Here is a 20,136-nt window from a genome sequence, read left to right as displayed (position 1 = left end):
TTTTTCAAAGTTTTCCACCCCACTTTTTTGTAACATGGGTATTTTTTACGCGATTAATACTCAGAATTGCGAGGTCTTTCGATCCTGATAGGAGAAAAAAAATATCCCAAGATTTCCATACATTTTTCAGACCTTCCATTCCGTTTATACCACCATGGAATGGGAAACAAATCTTGGGACACTTTTTTTTTCTCTTATAATGATTGAAAGAGCACGCGATTCCGAGCGAAAACCACATAAAATTCCAAATCCAAAAAAAAAGTGAGGTGGACAACTTTGAAAAAGATGGCCCAAAGGCGTAATTGAAGATAATTATATTCTGTGATATACATAGTAGGTTATGCCTAAGTACATCAAAAGTTTTATCATAAACATATTTTTTACAGAAATAAAATATCTTTAGCAGGCTCAAAAGTCAAAGTAATTTTAAAACCAATCGAAAATCTAAATTAAATTTAGGATTCATTTAATTAGCCAGTATAATAAAACCGACAAAAGCTGGCTGGTATAGAAATAACACGGACCTTTAAATGTGTAAAACAAATACCTAACTATTTGACTATTCCACTCAATACTCAAATAACGCGCTAAAGTATCCAAAAGTGTTCTAGCGCAGAATCAGCAAACGTAAACATGGAACTAAAAATAATGCGTTTATTTTACATTACCTGCAACTACCACAGAGATGGTCTCTATTCGTTCTTTGCTTGTTATATTGTTGTATGCGATGCATGAGTAATTGCCTGTATGACTTATTAGTGCGTCATTTATTTCCATTTTTGAGACAAGAGACATTGCGTTCGTTGATTGTTCGAAGACTGCTCCTGTTGAATGAATAAAGCAATTTAGGAATAACTTGCTAACCATAAAACTCAAAAAAACTCAAAATATCTTTAAGATCTTAATCTAACCTAATTATCACAGCAATTTATTGATGTGGTGTGAGCATATTTAAGGATGGTGAAGTTGATTTTTGAAGCGGCTTAATCCCGATTACTTATTAAGCCGTTTTTAGCCGAAAAAAAGTGCTCACTAAATAAATAAAGAACACAGCCTTTGTGTAACGCCGTGTCTTGCGTTGCTCGCGCGACCGTCGCCGTCGCGTCTCATCGCATCGTCTACTTCCAAACTTTCATATCGATAAGGTTTGATTTCGTATGCATCGCATCGCCGTCGCGCGACCATCGCGCGACCGTCGCCCACGCAAGCCACGGCGTCCCAGTCGAAACAGTAGGCGCATTACAATACAAACGCGGAAGATAGGAAATTCGAAACGAGTGGCGATAATTTAAAATATGACAGGAGTGTTTTGAATCGACATGAGTTATAGTTATTATAACTATAATCCCTCTTCGCACGTGTATATTATGACTTTTTTCAGTGCATAAAGCCCTTTAAAGTTTCGACTTTCGACCTGACAAGAAATGCAAACTAGTACGACAAATTACCATGTTGACGCACAAAATGGAAGAAAGACCAATAATCCGCAACAAGTGAACGAGCAAGCGATTGTTGCGTAGTTTGCAAGTATAAGTTATGGTTCGAATAATATCAATATTATCTATGAACACAATTTTAAAACCCCGTGTGGTGATAGGTTAAGAATTTCACCATCCCGGGTTCTTCCCGTGGGTGTCGTAGAAGGCGACTGTGGGATATGGGTTAAATAGTGACGTAGGCGAGAGGCTGGCAACTTGTCACTGCAATGACACATTTTCGATTTCTTTCAACCCCTTTTTGCCAAGAGTGGCACTGAAAGTTCAGTAGTTTCATGTGCTCTGCTTGCCCCTTCATGGGATACAGGCGTGATAGTATGTATGTATGTATGTAAAATTTTAAAAGACGATAGAAAATGTAAATTGAAATAGATGTCATACACGAAAGAAAAAACGGCAAGGCCCACTGGTGGCCGAGCCGGGAATCGAACCGAATCGAATCGGGTATAATTTATATATAGTAGTGTGACTACTTGAAAAAAAGAACAAATCAAAAAATATTCAATAAAATAATTTGATTTGTTCCCTAGTTGTAAGATAGAAAATGTGTTATACATAAATAATAAACAATGCCAACCTGGTATCTCCTCGTTCGGGCCCACCCATCGTACAGACGTGTAGTCATACCTAGAGGCGAGACATCTCAAAATTATCCTGTCTCCTTCAGACACTTCCTTCTCTTTCCCCTCATGTTCAATACCAAAGCCGCCTTCTATCTCATCGACAAGTAATGGTCTTGCTGTCTCGTTCTTTCCTCTGGTGTTCGAGGCTCTGCAGATTACTGTGCCAGGGGACTGAACTTGTATATCGAGTGTTGAAACTACTTTGTATTCGGATACTTCTTCTATGGTGCCCTGAAAGTATACGTGGAGAAGGTTTCGAACAGGTTCGTTTCATTTCGAACTTCTGCCCTTAAAATCGTCAAACATCGGACGTCTCACATAAAGATACCTTCTGCTCCGCAGGAAAACGAAAAGATTTTAAGAAGACAGAAACATAGAAAAATTCCGAATCTTTTCTCATTTTTGCATGGAGATTAAAACTTTCCATTTCATAAATTTAAATTTCCTATGTCTTGTGAAACTATCATGAAATTTCAAAGAACCTTTCAATTTTTTTGGAAAGTTTCCGCAATTTGCACACCAATAGCCTGCTTCGCTACATCGACATCTTTATTAGTTATTCAATACAAGAGTGCAAAGTTGTATTTTAACGCCGAGTGTGGAATTGAAAAACGAGCAAGCGAAAGGATTCTATATAGAATCCTGAACTTGCGAGTTTTTCAACACACGAGAAGTAAAATACATTTGCACTCGTGTGTAACACAAAACTTTTCCCCTCACTATAGCGAGGAAACTACAACGCAAAAAACGCCTTAATCACTGCTTCCAGTAGTTCCACAGGTGGTAAAACATCTTCATTGCTAGATTTACCCACTTTTATCAATTTTAAAGCAGAAAATTTGCCTCTATTCAAGGTCAAATTACTTTACCCACTAGTGGATAAAATGCGTTTTTACCCGCTGGTATTAAAGGACAAAACACATGTTTCCGAGCTAGTGTGGGGAAAAATGTATTTAACATGATATAAAATATTGCAAAACTTACTTTTAAAGGAGTGTCGAGTTCCTCGTTTGTTTGTCCGTCTATGAAAGACCACTCGACGTCCGGTAAAGGATAGCCCGTTACTACGCACTTCAACTTCCTTTGTTGTCCTTTCAAAAATCTTCCTTCTAGATTGAAAGTGATTCGGGGAACATCTGCAATATATTATTTTATTATTTTTAGCACTTAATTGAATATTGTTTGTGCATTTTTTTTAATTCACTGCTAATAAACAACGAACAAAGTTCAAACAAAACTTAGCCAAAATGAGCAATTCCCGTTAATTTTGTACATTTGGATCACGTCTCCGATTTTGATAAAAATTGGTAGGCTGATAGAGTCCATGATGCTGAGCAAGATCCACTAGGTTTCCCAAAATATCTATCGTTTATGGACTCCATCAGCCTACCAATTTTTATCAAAATCGAAGACGTGATCCAAATGTAGGTACAAACTATTCAGGAATTGTTGAAATACGAAATCATAAAGCATTGTCAGCTAAAGTTAACATACATTAATAATTGTTATAATTAAGAAAATATAGATACTAAAGAACCTTAAAGACGAAATAAAACTTACTAAAATCTCAATTCATCAAAAAAATCTTGGTAACAAAATAGGAATAATAAAAACAAATTTAACTTTTTCCTTAATTTTTGTACAAACTTTTGAGAACTGCTGATTTAATAAAATAATTTAATTTCTTTCTTCCATACTTAATAATATTATAAATGGGAAAGTGTGTGTGTCTGTTTGTTTGTCCGTGTGTCATTTTTTAAGTGGAGATATTTGAAGGGATGGTGAGGAAATAGGCTACTTTCTGTCTCTTTCTAACATGAGCGAAGCCGCGGGTAAAAGCTAGTGTGTTACAAAATAATCTCTCTGAGTGTTCCGTTTCAGAAATACAAAAGGGAAAATAGGAATCAATAAAATAGAAACACGACACATAGACATATCTACTTTATGTCCGTCGGTATCAGCCAATTACTCCCTAAAGTGCTGAACCAATTACTTGTGTTGATATTTGGTTGGTACACACTGTAATTTGTTGGTACTCGAAATAAATAAAGACTCCTTAGCCTTTATTTGTTTGCTTTTACGCCAGACTTGGATGGTTGAAATTGTTTGGTCTATTTGACCATCAGCGTTATATATTCATCGAACCTGTTGTTTCTCTAATACCATCCGTACATGGCGACCCAGCCCGGATTATTTCTTCACCACTTACCATACACATTCAAATGCCTGCTCAATCTCTGTGTGCCGTTACTATTCGTCGCTTGCACTGTATATTCTCCTGTGTCAGTAATATCCACGTCGTTAATCCTTAACTTGTGTATCACTTTTATTTTGTCGACTTCTATATTGTACTTAGTGCCATTGTTAATTATCGTGTTGTTGTTTTTGAAACTGTAACAAAATGTGTACAAGTAATTAGATTTTTTTCCATGAGGACATTTTTTATGAACTAGACTTTGAATTAATAAGTAATTACCTAACTCGCACATTTCCAAACCAATTTTTTTCAACTATGAAAAAGTTTATCCACACGAGTGCAAAGTATTTCAATTCAATTTCAACCTTATGCTGAAGGCCGACTGGTAGATAATATACGTAAATAAGTAATTATACAATTTATAAATTTGATTTAGTAGGTGTATTACACTTATTATTTTCCTTGTGGTGGTGTGGTATAAAAAAAAATGTGTTTCACTCGGTGGTAATTCGTTTAACCACGTAGCCTCGTTGGATTGAAACCATCGCAATGTTCTGTTCAAGATTCCTTACCTATTCTGAATAATCTTTCGGTTGTTTGGGTATCAATATAGGCACATGCGGTTCAACAACAACTTTGCCCCATTGTTAAACAAATAACAATTAATATCTATTTCTTATATTATATTTCTTACGGCCCAGCCACGACGTTGGTCTAAGCGCGACAGCGGTGAGCGGCAGCCATACGTGCGAATGAAAAGTCCCATCGCTGTGTCTCGCTCCAATGTATGGCCGCCGCTCACCGCTGTCGCGCTTAAACCAATGTCGTGGCTGAGCCGTTAGGGCCTTGAGAGTTATACTTACAATTTGTACTCCGGTATGGGATACCCCTCGATTCTAAAAGCAAATGTAAACTGCCGATTCTCTGTTTTCGCTTTTTCTGGTCCAAGTAATTTGAGTTTCAAATATGGCGTCTCTGAAAATAAATAGAATATTAGGCGATTTTACTTACATATTTTTGGATCATTATTTGAGGTCTTAATCAAATGAATTTTAATTTAATTAATTTGAAAATGAGGCCAAGCTAATTTGCAAATTATAATTTTTGAATCATTTTCCGACATCGTTCACTGTAAGATAATATATTGCCGATAAAACAACGATTAAAAAAAATAATACACTTTACTTATGATTTGTAAAAAAATAAAAAATATACAAAAGTTTTGAACTTATTTCAAAATATATTAAATATTCTCACAAACATAGGCGGTTTTAGCTGCAGGAAATATAGCTGCTCTAATTTTATGTTACAAAACTTCACTTATCATTGTTAATTAAAGTGGTACATTTGTAATAAAAAGTTTTTTAACATTACTAACCATTAATAATACTTTATTTGAGGTTTTGAAGGGTTATTCTCAAAAAATTTTTTTTTTTTTAAATCCTCTTCAACCGGTTTTAGGAGATTTTTCACAAAATACTTTAACCAATTTCAGTAAAATTTAACAAAAAGTAACGCAATACCATTCGCTTGAAATCACAAAAAGAATTTTACAAATCGGTTAATGCGTTTTTGGGTAATAGCATAATATGCATAGGTACTTACTACATACTAGTTCACTGTCTCAGCAATCCGAAGTCCGCCATAATTTATGTTCAAAATTTCAGTATCTACACTGTTACATTTAATATAGGTAAATAGTTTTTGTACGCTCAATAACCTGATCTAATAGTTTATTTAAAGTTTTGTAGTAATCATTTACGCCAAAGTCACTAAAATGTAGGCGTAGATGAGGTAATAAGTTAGAAAAAGTAATGTGTAACGGTAATTACATAGGTTTCTGGGGCGATTTAAAGCAATCAAGTTTGCAATATTCTTACGCCCCCAGTTACACGCAGTGTTTTTCATCACACTAGCAATAAAAAGAATAAAAAGTATTCACGGTAGTCCAAAATACAAATTTGAACACTCCCTTGGGAAAAATACGCCTCCTGATACGCCTGCGTGCGATTGCACACTTACTGCGCAAGAGTGATAAAGAGTTATTAAACGACATGTTCATCGCTGGTGGAATTAGATACAAACACATCTGTAACACGGCTGACAATGCTAGACAAACTATAACTGAACTTAAGCCTGGTACCCACTAAGCTCGCCGAGTCGAATCTCATTAATTCGCCTTTTGCATTTCTTATGAAACTACGTCCATTAGCGACGCGTCGAATCGGTTTGATCGTTCATTGTAAATGTATGCAGGGCTAGATTCGACGCGGCTCGACTCCACCTAAGTATCCTCAAGGCTTTATGCAGCCTTTGTGACAGAGATTTCATACCTAAAGAGTATCATGGGTGGTTTCAATCACTTAATACTGCAGTTGGTGAAGTGGTACACAGTTGTGACATCTGAAGTCTACTCGTACCGTAGGTATGCTAGTAAGTAAAGTAAAGTTTATTCTATGTTAACTGTGTACATAAGATGGTATGATATACAGAAAATACAGTATCAACAGTTGCCCATTTCATATCATCTACAATATCAATATCATCTAATTACGTCTACAATACAGTTACTTTGGCGCAGTGAATTTAGTTTCGTAGGCCAAAATATTCCACTTCGAGTTGTTAAAACAATGATACATGTTATGCGATTACTCACAGACGTCTGAACCGATTTGTATTATGTATCGTAATTCAAAGATTAATTTAAGGTTATTTGCCAACCAGCTTAGGTTACCAAATTAAAATTAGTATAAATTAACTTTGCACTAATGCAATCCACAAGATTTTGTGGATAAAATGCAACTCTCTCGTCCGTTTTTGAAGAACTAAGAGAGCCTTTACCAGTCGGTGAAGTGGCAAAAAAAGATTTGATTTAAATGTAACACTGTAATTAGTAACGGTCATCGAAGTTATGAAACATAAATTTAAACTAAATTCGATTCCTGTAGCTTAAACCGTTTGTGTTATTGTAATTTTAACCGACTTCAAAAAAAAGGAAGAGGTTCTCAACGCACGCTAATCACGAGACATCATATGAAAAACGAAGCTTAATTTAACAGACAAACAATGGGTTATATGTATAAAGAAGAGAAATATACAAACATTTATTTCTACAGGAAAAACCAACTAAGTAGGTATTCGACTGTTTCATTAAATCGTATTTGATTGTCAACTAAGAACATAAGATGGCTACTTTAACAAAATGTTTAAATGCAAAAAAACACTATACACCATTAAAAGGCTTGGCGGATAAAGCATGTTGGCAGTTTATAATGCAAAAAGTATAAGAATGAACCATCAGAATTTGTGTGTAATAACCACAGTAGGTATCTAGGTAAACTGGTAAACCATAGACTACATGTAATGAAGATAAGTATTTTGCATTTTTTTTATTTTTGGCACAAGCTTTTATCGCCGACTGTACCTTTCTTTCAACAGACGTCTACTGCTCTCCGAGACTTTTCTAAAAACCCCTTACTCGATGGGGATATGACGTTTCATGACAGAGTTCCTATGACCACCTTTCTGCTCCATCGTCAGATAAGCTCCATTATACCATAATAATGTATTGTCACGTGGTTTACATATATGTGTGCAAAATTTCAGGTCAATCAGAAACCGGGAAGTGAGTCAAATTTAGCTTCTACGTTTTGACGCACACTAACATACTAACAAGGCAAGTTGAATACAAAAAAGAATTAAAAAGCTTGTAATAATTATGGAGATTATTGTAATGAGAAATTAAGAATATGGTTCTCTTAAGAAGAAACCGGAGCTAAAACTCCCAAATCGGCGAATTCCGTATTTTTTTCTGAACAGTCTAATAAGTTTCTTTTCTCCAGAGTCCACATGCATGACCAGTAGGTATATAACCACTTCTGTCGCCTCTTATGAGTATTCAATCATAGATTAATTATAAGAAGATCATACCATCCCATACATTAAAATGCGACCGCCTAACAACGCGCATACACTACACCACACATAGATGGCGCCACAAAAAATGTCTTGCAGCTTTTGATTATACTTGTAGATGGCGTTGAGTGTCACTTTTGACATAGATTTTTGGAAAGTGACGCCAATCTATAAATAATCGATGGCAACAAAGCATTTTTTTGTGGCGCCATCTATGTGTGGTGTAGTAGGTATATGCGCTTTCTTAGGCGGTCGCATTTTAATGTATGGGCTGGTATGATCTTCTTATATTTAATTTATAATTCAATGAAGCTTTAAAACTTATATTTGTTTTTAATCAAAATGATTGTAATTACTTAGAAACGTCATCGTATGAGTATTTCTTGTGATGTCACTAAATCCTTTGGTCGCTTCGCAGATATACTCTCCGGCATCTTTTTCAGTCGCATGTTTGACCCAAATCGCTCGGTATAGGACGTCTGTGTCCTGGATTTCAAATTCGTTGGACTTCACATTTTCCTGCAAAATAAATAAATAAATATTATAGGACAATCTTACACAGATTGGCTGAGTCCCACGGTAAGCTCAAGAAGGCTTGTGTTGTGGGTATTCATACGGCAGGGGCACTACAGACTGCGCCAGATCGGTCGTCAAAGGTATAAAGTGCAAAGGAGTGGAGTAAGTGGCAAAGTACTGTAGAGGAAACCAAGCCCTGCAAAAGGGTTATACCGGTAAAGAAAGAATACAGGGTGTCCCATAAAGAAAAACTGGAGGCATTGGTAGCGAGCTGTAAAGCTACTGTTACACATGCTGATTACTAGCACGAAAGCATGCCACTATTGAGCAATTGCTACTTAGTAGCACGTGTGTCGAAACATTGCTAATAGTAATAATGGGCATGCGATTTTCAAGTATGCTCAAAAATCAACGACCCTTTGATTTTTGAGCGTGCTACCTGCAGCGCGGGTGGAGGGGGGCGTGCTTTTGAGCGCGTGTGAACAGGTTTGCTTTTTAAGCTATTAAAGCAAATACTATGTAAACTCTACGAGTGATTCGGTCAGACTGTGTTTTTTGAAAAAAAAATTAAATCCAAATCAAAAGAAATGCGGTTTGATACCTTAGGGTAAGGTGCTTTGACCCTCCCCCCCACCTGACGCAACCCCCCTTTTACCCTAAAATATGTCCCAAAATTCAGTTTTTTTTATTTTTTGGGGAAAGTATACATTTTAGAAAAAAGTTGTCAAGGAAAGAAATAATGCTCATAAAATTTTATTAATTAGTTTTAGTAATTTTATTAGAACATAATTACTTTATGTTCATAAAAATTTTAGTAATTTTATTAGAACATAATTACTTTATGTTCATATCAAGTACAGTACGGTGATTAATTTGTTCGTTTTTATGCGAGGTAGCAAAGTAAGTACCAAACTAAACTTTTGTATTATTTTTTGGAATGCTATTTTCTAAAAAAAACAAGAGTGTGCACGGGAAAACGCGCCACTTTGTCGATTGCTATAAAGACGCTTTGTCAGTTTATTCATATAAAACATATAAAAGATAAGTAAAGTAAATCTCGCCTTAATGGTAACCGACAAAGTGGGACATTTTACTAAACACATTCACAAATGTATTAATATAGTTTCATACCTCAGACAAGGGCTGCGGAGTAATCCATCGGAGCGAAATCGCGTTGTTGAGTGTGTAGTTGACCGTACAGTTCATAAAGATGGTCTCCCCGGCCAGAAACCTGTTATCTCTCACTGTTATCAGCGGCTTCTCCGCATCGTTCGAAACAGCTGCAAAGTTACGTTTTAATAGTACATTGAGTCACAAGGGAGCAAAATGACAGGCGTTCATTAAATCCTGGACGAAGGGAATACAATAGTTATTTGTCATACAAGGGGGCAAAGTTGTATTTTAACACACGAAAAGTAAAATACATTTGCACCCGAGTGTAACACAAAACTTTTCCCCTCACTATAGCGAGGAAACTATAACGCAAAAAATGCGTTTATCACTGCTTTCAGTAGTTCCACAGGTGGTAAATCATCTTTATTACTAGATTCACCTACTTTTATCAATTTTAAAGCAGTTAAGTTGACTTTATTCAAGGTCAAATTACATTACCCAGTAGTGGATAAAGTAATTTGACCTTGATTTTTACCCGCTGGTAATAAAGGACAAAACACGTGTTTCCGAGCTAGTGAGGGGAAAAATATAATACTGAGCGATTCTTGTGTTAACGCCCAGGGGGCCGATTTTTGAATCTCACGGCGTTCGAATTCAGAAAATTGTCACTGAAAATAATAGGCAATTCACCGTTTTCAACCGGTATTTTAGTGACAGTGAGACTCAAAAATCGGCCCCCAGGGTACCGATTTTTGAATCTCGAACGCATGAATTCGCCGTTCGAAAGTCGTTAGTAGCATTACGTCGTTTTCCACAGACTTTCGAACGGCGAATTCATGCGTTCCAAATTCAAAAATCGGTCTCCAGCCGGCCTACCATGCTTCCAATTTTATCACGTATCCACGTGGATAAGACATCTGTCACTCTCACACTGCCATACTTGCTAAAGCGTGACAGACGTCTTATCCACGTGGATAAGTGATAAAATTAGAAGCATGATACGCCGGCTGGTTCAATATAATTTTGTTAGGCCCACTTGCACCAACCACTTAACTCAGAGTTAGCGGTCAATTTCCATATAAAATGGTGGGGCAACCCTCAATTTTCGTTGGTGCAGGTGGCCCTAACTGGCCTATTTCAGTCACAATAGTGACAATTGTTGCCCGACATCGACAGTGACAACAAGGAAATATTGACGCTATTGTCCCGGATTTGTAAGTTCACATTTTTGACACATTTGTTTTGAAGTATGTTGCGATGTGGCTAAGACGTATCGTTTGCCAAATCTAACGATTAATTTCGAATTGGTTGAATCGATTAGGCCCTATGTACAAGGAGGCGCTTAAACAAATATACGATTTCTATCAACTTACTGAAATGTCATTTGAATCGAAATGACAAACTGCCACAGCACTAGTTTAAAAATAAAAATGAATGATAAATGACATAATAAGTAAATCCTGCGTGATAAATTAATATCGTAAAATACTCACTAACGAAGATCCGCAAAAATGTAACATGTGCTAGATTATGTTTAAAGTAAGCGAAATATTGTTTTTAAGTACTTGATTTTTTTAAATATTATTACAGGATTTTATTTAAAATTTCATTAGGTTGCGCGAGTTTACGTATTGTGGACGCTGTCATGTGTCAAAAAGAGGTTCTTACAAATCTGGGACAATAAGTAAAAATGTTACTTATCAATCCAGAAATAGACACAGAATTGTCAGTGTCAAATTGTCAATGTCCCTATTGTCAAATAGCCATGTGACACACACTTTTTTTCACATCACCAATGAAAGAGAAAAAAATCGTGTACTAGAAAAGAATCAAATCCCCCTGATCCTTCTTAGCATTAGGAAAGGTGTCACTTTGCTCCCGCCTAGCAAGGAAGAAATGTCCCCGTTCAATTAAGTGATGTGGAAAAAAAATTACAGAAAATGCTCACATTCCTCAGTATTTAAAAGTAATCTAATAATTGATTTGAGTATGCAAGGGCGTTAGGTCATCCGCTAGCGTGCGTGGGTGGATACAGGTCAGCAGGTTAATGAAAAATAGTATAGGCCCGTTTACACGGTGCGAGAATTCGCATGCGAGTTTAATTACATTGCGGATGTGTGTAGTGTTCTGAATCTTATATATCTTTAACAGTCCGCAATGTAACAATCACACGGAAATTGTACGCAGTCTAAATAAGCTTTATAAAAAATATAAATGCCGCTAACCGACGCGGGCATGTGTGGGGAACTTTATCAATATTTTGAACCATAACCATTTTTTGTTAAATAATTGTAATTTCTAGTATATGATGTGATGATGTCACATATCGTCACTACTTTTAAAAAATCTCGTATCTCACGCTGTTCTCAAAGTTAAAACGCAGTAAGTCTGTATGCATTCCATACATACTTACTACAATTTTCTTTTCATTGACAGACGAAGATACAAGTTTTTTTAAAAGTAGTGACGATATACGACTGCACGCACGCTAACTAGCGGACGTCCTTACGCTCATACCATTAAATAGATTATCTATACTAATTATTTTTCAAATTAAATGGCATTCTTATTTAATTTTATCCTAAATAAGGGCTATGGCTAGGGCAACTCTGTGAACCGCTATCTACAATTTTGTAATTAAATTTAGTCTTTCCAGTATTGTTTTTACTGTTTACATACATACACCGTTGAAGACATTTGTTTAAATACAAAATGTTACCTATATTTTCCACCTTAGTTACAAACAATGGGCCCAACATAACACAAACATAAATCATAACATATAACTACTTGATTCACAAGTAGGCGTACCAAGAGTTGACATTTGACTACGTTAACTCGATCTCATTACCTCTCTGTCACACCAATTATTAACAGTGACAATTTGTTGCCCGACAGTGATAGGTACTTCTTCGTTCATTGCCTGTACAAGGCAACATTGACACTGAGTAAAAATATTGCTTGTCAACCCAGAAATAGGGACAGAATTGTCAATATCACGAGTGAGGTGAAATAGCCCACTGTTCCTTCGAGTTTCAGCGGTAGCTAACGTAAAAATGTCATCCCCAGTACTACATATAAGTTAAAAGATTAGTAAGGCTTATTATTTGTGCACAGACAAGTAAAACACAGAAAGACACCAAAGAAAGAAAATAATGAAATTGAAGGAAGCAAGAAGCAGGCAACGTGAAACAGATTCGAACAAATAATTAGATTAGTACTACAAACACAGAACAGAAATTAAAACAGACTACGGGCTCGTTTACACGGTGCGAGAAATCGCATGCGAGTTTCATTACATTGCGATATTTTATCGGAATGCTGAATAGGGATGACGACTACATAAAAAAATGGTATTCTGTTTAGTCCGTTAGTTAGACCGTCCAAAAATACTGAACACATATTTTTCGCTTTTTCTAATTAATGAAAAAATACAAAGATATAGAGCATCAAAGTTCCGGCTTGCTTGCGAAGTCACTTCTAAGTAATAATTGTACCTAGGCGTGACGTCGCGCGAAACTTCAACACACTGTACCGTCGTAATTTTTCGTTTACGAGAAAAAAGAAAAAGTACGTGTCTAAAATTCTATGATAATCTAACTGACGGACTAATTAGTTTTTTTTTAGTCATCTCGCCTATTGTAGGTTCAACAATATTACGCTAAAGTTTGCTCAGAGGGCGCCACAAGGACGGTCTTGCCCCTTTCTTGTACTTGCACAATGAGACGCAAAATTGCATGGAGAAATAATAAATATATAAATTCACCATGCACTTTCGCTGCTCAATATACATTCGCACGCAAGTGCGACAGGGAAGCAACACGTCAAACCTGGTTCGCAGTAAGCCCTTTGTACAATCTGACCAAAAAGAGTAGAAATTAAAAAGTGGCAACATTGTAGTGTTATCCCTTTCAAATCAATATGTGTGACAAGATAGGACGACACTTCGATGTTGCCGCTTATTAATTTCTTTTTTTGGTCAGATTGTAAACCAACCGCCTTGATGCATCAATATCATTGAAAAAGTATTCAAAAAACATTTCAAGTTACTCTGTTTCAGCAGTTCTCAAAAAGTTTGCACAAAAATCAAGGAAAAACTTTTTTTTTTTATTCCTATTTTGTTATCAAGATTTTGTTGAATTGAGATTTTAGTAAATTTTATTCCGTCATTAAGGTTCTCTACTGTTTATATTTTCTTAATTATAACAATTATCCTGTATATATCTTACGAAAGTCGACTTATTAGTATTACTAAATGTTGGTAACAAAATATGATCATGAAATAAAACTATGGAAAAGGATTAAATCGCGTATAATAATTCACAATGATCAATGAATGGGATGAATTGTAAATTTATTATACGCAATTTAATCCGTTTCCATAGTTTCATTTCATGAGTACCTAACTAACGCGGTAAAGTCGACTTATTAGTATTACTAAATGTTGGTAACAAAATATGATCATGAAATAAAACTATGGAAAAGGATTAAATCGCGTATAATAATTCACAATGATCAATGAATGGGATGAATTGTAAATTTATTATACGCAATTTAATCCGTTTCCATAGTTTCATTTCATGAGTACCTAACTATCGCGGTAACCTAAGACAATATTAAAATAGGATCGATTAAAATTTGCTGACGTGGTGTACAAACTTTTTGAGAACTGCTGATTTTTACTGTGTGTGAGTGCTGCACTGTGGCGGTCATACATTGCCGTAATATTCGCAATGTAACAGAAATCGCATGCGAACTGCTCCCCGCCTAGATGAGCCTTTACCACACCATGCTACCTCAAATGAAGTCTACCTTACAATTCTTTTAAGACTTACTACGAATGTTAATGTGGGCACTTTTCCGTTCGGTACGGTTGCCGCGACGACCTTCGCACGTGTATGTGTAAGTCTCAGTTTTACGCACTCGGACTAAAAAGCCAATCTTGTTTATTCTTACTATCTTGTTCTGATTCGTTTTCACCTGCTGCGTCACATTCTTCTATTGTCAATAAATCATTTATGGGTTAGTATTTTCGCACATTTTTATAGGGTAAATGTTTTTCAATTTTTTAAAAAGCAATTATATGATGTAAAGCTTTTGTCTGTTTTGTTTCATGTATCTGTGGGGATATTAGAGGTATGCATTCAAAAATTGAAAAACATGTCGTAGGCTTTTCCACGAAAATGTTTGCATGAAAGCTGTTGTTACTAATTTGATGTACCGTTTTGTAAAAAGATTAAAGCCTCCGCCACACATAAAGCGTTTTGATAGCGTAGCGGAATGCGCTTGCAATCCGCGCTCGTTAGTTCCCGCCGGCGTCCGCTGGGCGCAACGCCAGCGTTCGTCCGGCGCACCGCTATCATTGCGCTCCGCTAAAGCTCCGCCTACGCTCTCAAAAGCCGCATGTGTGGCCGAGCTTTAAAAAGGCACCTTCAAAATTTAAGTTTAACTCAACTATTCTTGAGTTTTCAAATAAAGATCTAAACCTAATCTAAGTTTGAGAAAAATGAGATGCGTCAATTATTAAATTTATATACGATATGGATCGGATCATGATTATTATATTTATAGCTAGTATTTGACATATCGTGATTGAATTGAATCGCGCTGATACAGCAGTATTCTCCATATTGAATTGAACAGTCACCAAAGAACAACGGACAAGAACCATTTTCGTGCAAAAGTACTGTGTAAGTAAAATAAAATTAGCACGTTTTTAGACACCTACTTATATCCAAATACACTTTTGTATGGTTTCGTAACCCGTTCTTGCTAAATTCACATATCAACTCAGTCATCGGTTCTAAGTCCACTGTGTCGGCTGAATCTAAGATGTATCCCATTTTAGCATTATACTGACTCATAATGAACTCCTGTATTAATAATGAAAATTAATGACCTTTAATGAAAGTGACCATGCCATTCAGATTAATTTGTTCCAGCTAAAAGCTATTTTTCGCCCTTCGTGGTATCAAATTTCTCATGCATAGTATTGCTATAAAGTTTTCAATTAATAATTACATATTTTTCATACAGAATCAGCTATTATTTATATTTGTACTGTACAGCAGAGGCGAGTTCATTCTCTGTTAATGTTTAGTAAGGACCTAACATGCAAATGTTGTAAGACAAAAATATTTTGTTAAATTATCCGAATCTCAACGTTAAAAAACAGAACTTTAATTTCTACTCTCTAGTGAATTTTATTATTTACGGAACTATCTTTAAGTCTACTGTAGAATACATACCATAGTCAAATTAACTTGTACGTCAGGATACGTGGGTCTACATCCAATAATTGTCTTGGCACCAGGTTTCACCACATAAACGATTTCTCTCATTGGTGCTATTATATTTTGTGGATCTAAAATCACGAGATTAAGTTGTTATTTAGCTTTCCTATTTGCGAAATCAATGTATAATTTACCAAATTACAAAAGAAACTATTTTGTAAAACTACTTTCAATTGTGAGCGCCCAAAAACCAGTTATGCCTCTGAAGACGCCCAAAAATTGAGCCCTAAATTTGACAGTTTTTGTTTAGTGGGTCAACTATGGCAACCACTGGTTTACGAATAAGACCGTAGTACAAAAATGTGATCTCACCATTCACGTAGACGTACGTATAAGAGATGTGTTCATTGTTCGTTGGTTCCTCGACCAACTCGTTAAATATTTGCGACGGATCGACCGTGTCGTCATGACACGCGTAGTAACCCACAGAAAAAGGGTCTACGCTGTATAGATCGAGTGCTATTTCATACTCATACTCATTGTCAGATGGCGCCACTTTTCGTAGTATCTTTTTAAAGTCTGTTTCCTCGTCCTCCGCCGCTTCTTGTATTGTGAAGTTTATTGGCCTTTTCCCTTTACAGTGAATTGTGTAGTTTTGTTTATATTGTAGTAGTATTTCGTTTGGTGACATTATAATAGGACCGCTTATTTGTTGAGCATCTGAAAATTAATAATCGGTACTGAAATTACACGATCTTTTGTAGTAGTTTTTAAATCAGTTTTATGAAATTCAGTCTGTTTTAGATTTGTGATTTATTCGTAATATAAGTAAATAAATAGGCAGTAGGTACGTAATTATTTAGACTAATGATAATAAAGTAGTCGGAAAAGAATCAGAGCCCGTACAATCCGTACATCTAAGAAATTACAGTATGGTAAACCTTTATGATATTATGCACCATGTTCTTAGCGATCGTAAATTCAAAGAACTGAAAATAATAAAGTTGGAATCTACCATTCCACAAATTATAATGTAACAAATTACACCTATACTTAGCCGTTTTAAAATAAGAGCACAGAATATATAAAAGTACAAGTACAGAAGGCTCACTCTCAACAACCTGTCAACGGACTGCATGCAACATTTAGTTCTATTGCGCAGCGTGAAGGTTGTCAAACTTTATGGGCCGCGAACTCGCGGTCGTCGAAATGTATGGAAGAAACGCGGAGTGAGCCGCCCCTGATAAGAGTAACTACGTTTGTATGGAAAACGGAGCTTGCTGCGGACCTTAAAGACGGAAGAGGAAGAACAGTTTTTTTTTTTAAATACTAAGTTGAAAAAGGTCTGCGCTTGTGTGAAGCCAAAATATTTTAGCTAGCTTTTAACTATAGTCATAGATTAAACATAACAAGATAGATCATACCATCCCATACATTAAAATGCGACCGCCTAAGACCACGCTTACACTCCACCACACATAGATGGCGCCACAAAAAAATGTCTTGTAGCTTTCGATTATACTTGTAGATGTGGCGTTAAGTCATATTTGACATAGATTTACGGCTCGGAATTGACACTTAATGCCAATCTACAAATAATCGGTGGCAACAAGGCATTTTTTGTGGCGCCATCTATGTGTGGTGGAGTGTAAGCGCGTTCGTAGGCGGTCGCATTTTAATGTATGGGTGATATGATTTTGTTATATTTAATTTATGGTTTAATCTTAGTTTTTTATATAATTATGTAAATATGTTCATGTAAATAAAGTTAAAAAAAAATGTAGGTCTAAAGAACATTTTATTCTTATGTTTGAGCTAAGAACTTGTACTATGATTCGTACGTCGAAGCAGTTGTATTGTAATTGTAACACGAGCTGGTGGCCACTCGTGTCCTATCATGCCATTAATTAGTGCAAGGGCGCGGCGCGGGCGCGGTCCTCATCACCAAATTAATCCTACAGGTTCAACTAAACTACAACAATTGCTCATAACAACTAGAGATGGCTGCAAACGAATACCGAATATTTCGCCATTTAGTTACCTCTCTATTCGGCGAAATCCATACTAATATTATAAATGGGAAAGTGTGTGTGTCTGTTTGTTTGTCCGTCTTTCACGGCAAAACGGAGCGACGAATTGACGTGATTTTTTAAGTGGAGATAGTTGAAGGGATGGAGAGTAACATAGGCTACCATTTGTCTCTTTCTAGCGCGTGCGAAGCCGCTGGAAAATGCTAGTATTCATATACACTTACATTTTTTATGAAAACTACATGCGCTCTCGAAAGGCGCAACGTTTGCTACACCTCCTTTTTTTAGCATTAAAGAGAACGTAAAAGCACGAAGCACGAGGTCTTATGAGACATTTTTGCCACAACTGTCATTCATCAACTGTCAGTATCATAAACAGACATTTTAATAAAATACTCTATTGTTTTTTACACTACAATTATAAAAGTGTGTTTGATCTTTATACATAAATAATACTTAGAATTATACATTTAATTAGAAAATATTTGTTATAATCTGTATTATTTAAAATTTCCTAATTTAGTTCTGGAAAGGTTGCATATTAAAAAACCTAAAGAAGCAGACATTTGGAACTATCGGTTCATTTTATGGGCTGTCAAATTTGTCAATGGTATTTATATATTTATACATATTAGGTACGTTATTTTTTGTATTAACGTATAGAATTTTATGATACGAGCACTTATTTTATTACTGTATTATTAATATTTTATTTTGTGCTGTGTGTTTGGTGGCATTCGACCGTGATAACTGCAATGGATCAGCCATATGCAGGCCCAAGTGGCTTGCAAAAACACCGTCACGTAGTCCTTTGAATGTTAGTTTTTCGAATAAATAAATAATCACTCAAATTTTGCTTCGCAAATAATCAAATGATGCGGTTGATATACCTACGAGTAAAATTAAAAAAATCTAAAAATACCTAATATCGACCTGTTATGTTCTCGTTCTGGTTAAAATTGTTAACATCTAATATTTGTCTTAAGAAGATAGGTTGACGACGACTGCTTCTTTGTTTACCAAATTTCTAATTCTAAAAAAAAAACGAGGTAATATAAGTAGCAGATACTCGGTATAAGTATTCAGCCAGCAATATTCGGCCAAACACCGAATATTTGAAAGGGCCAAATAGCAACTGCCAAATGGACATCTCTAATATCAAATATCAACCTCCAAAACAATTACCAATTAAGTGATTAAATTCCTGCGGTGCTAATCGATGAGCGGCCATCACATTAAGTGACAGTGACGTGTTTGGTGTTTGCGAGTGACATGTGTTTGTCTAGACACATTGTGTGGATCTAATTGGTAATGATATCTACCTCCCACCTAAACAAGTCTAAAAAAACCACAGATCAATACAACAAGATGGCCCTTACAGGGCGACTCGCGGTCACCAAGCATACGACAAATCAGGTTTATAAAAGTTTGAACGCGTGCGACACCGATCAGTAGCGCCCAAGTATACGACCCGCTAACAGTGTCCGTGTCCGCTCGGGAAAAAATCTTAAATAATCAATTTTGGTTGCAAACAATGGTCTCTTACAGCATAAAGTGGTGTGGCAAGTCTTCTAACACTTCTACATGTAAAAAAGATGGAACAACATTCCACAGTTAAGTCAAATTAATTATTTTGTTGAATATTGTTTATTGTCCGCGGAGTTCATTTATACTGGTCAATATGGTTGTGCTGAGCGGCGCCGAGGCGCGTCCATCCCTCTTTACCGAGTTAACAATGTGATATGCTATCCCTTTCACGTAAACGACTAGGCATGGGGCCATGTTAGTTTATGTCTGTTGCGGGAACTTCGTACTGCCGTTCGTACCATGTGCGGCATGTGCTACCATTTTATGAAATATAAAAGAAAGCAGATTTGTAATAGTGAAAAATTATCTAGAATCTGTAGAGTCTGTAGTGGTATTTAGTTCATTGATTAGTTTAGAATATTTAGTTGGTTATTTAACTTAGTAAACGTAAGTAAAAATGCACAGTTTAGTTATTAGTTACTAGAA

At 35.9% G+C, this 20,136-nt stretch overlaps 1 protein-coding gene across 6 annotated transcripts in view; it reads right to left on the bottom strand.

Annotated features, from left to right (window-relative positions):
- The window catches only part of LOC125229027 (vascular endothelial growth factor receptor 1), a 102,810-nt gene that overhangs the window by 67,274 nt on the left and 15,400 nt on the right, over positions 1–20,136 (bottom strand). For 3 of the 6 annotated variants that reach the window (XM_048133788.1, XM_048133791.1, XM_048133792.1), the window contains exons 2-11: positions 16,466–16,813; positions 16,109–16,224; positions 14,696–14,858; positions 9,879–10,027; positions 8,588–8,750; positions 5,180–5,291; positions 4,329–4,510; positions 3,104–3,255; positions 2,074–2,350; positions 669–824 (exon numbers count right to left, since the gene is read on the bottom strand). In XM_048133788.1, the coding sequence (XP_047989745.1) occupies positions 669–824; positions 2,074–2,350; positions 3,104–3,255; positions 4,329–4,510; positions 5,180–5,291; positions 8,588–8,750; positions 9,879–10,027; positions 14,696–14,858; positions 16,109–16,224; positions 16,466–16,813 (1,818 nt within the window). The remainder of the gene's footprint in view (positions 1–668; positions 825–2,073; positions 2,351–3,103; positions 3,256–4,328; positions 4,511–5,179; positions 5,292–8,587; positions 8,751–9,878; positions 10,028–14,695; positions 14,859–16,108; positions 16,225–16,465; positions 16,814–20,136) is intronic. The other 3 variants (XM_048133789.1, XM_048133790.1, XM_048133793.1) reach the window with 3 other exon arrangements.

The sequence above is a fragment of the Leguminivora glycinivorella genome, chromosome 8, assembly GCF_023078275.1.
Source record: "Leguminivora glycinivorella isolate SPB_JAAS2020 chromosome 8, LegGlyc_1.1, whole genome shotgun sequence".
NCBI lineage: Eukaryota > Metazoa > Arthropoda > Insecta > Lepidoptera > Tortricidae > Leguminivora > Leguminivora glycinivorella.
This window is presented reverse-complemented; position numbering and strand designations above follow the sequence as displayed.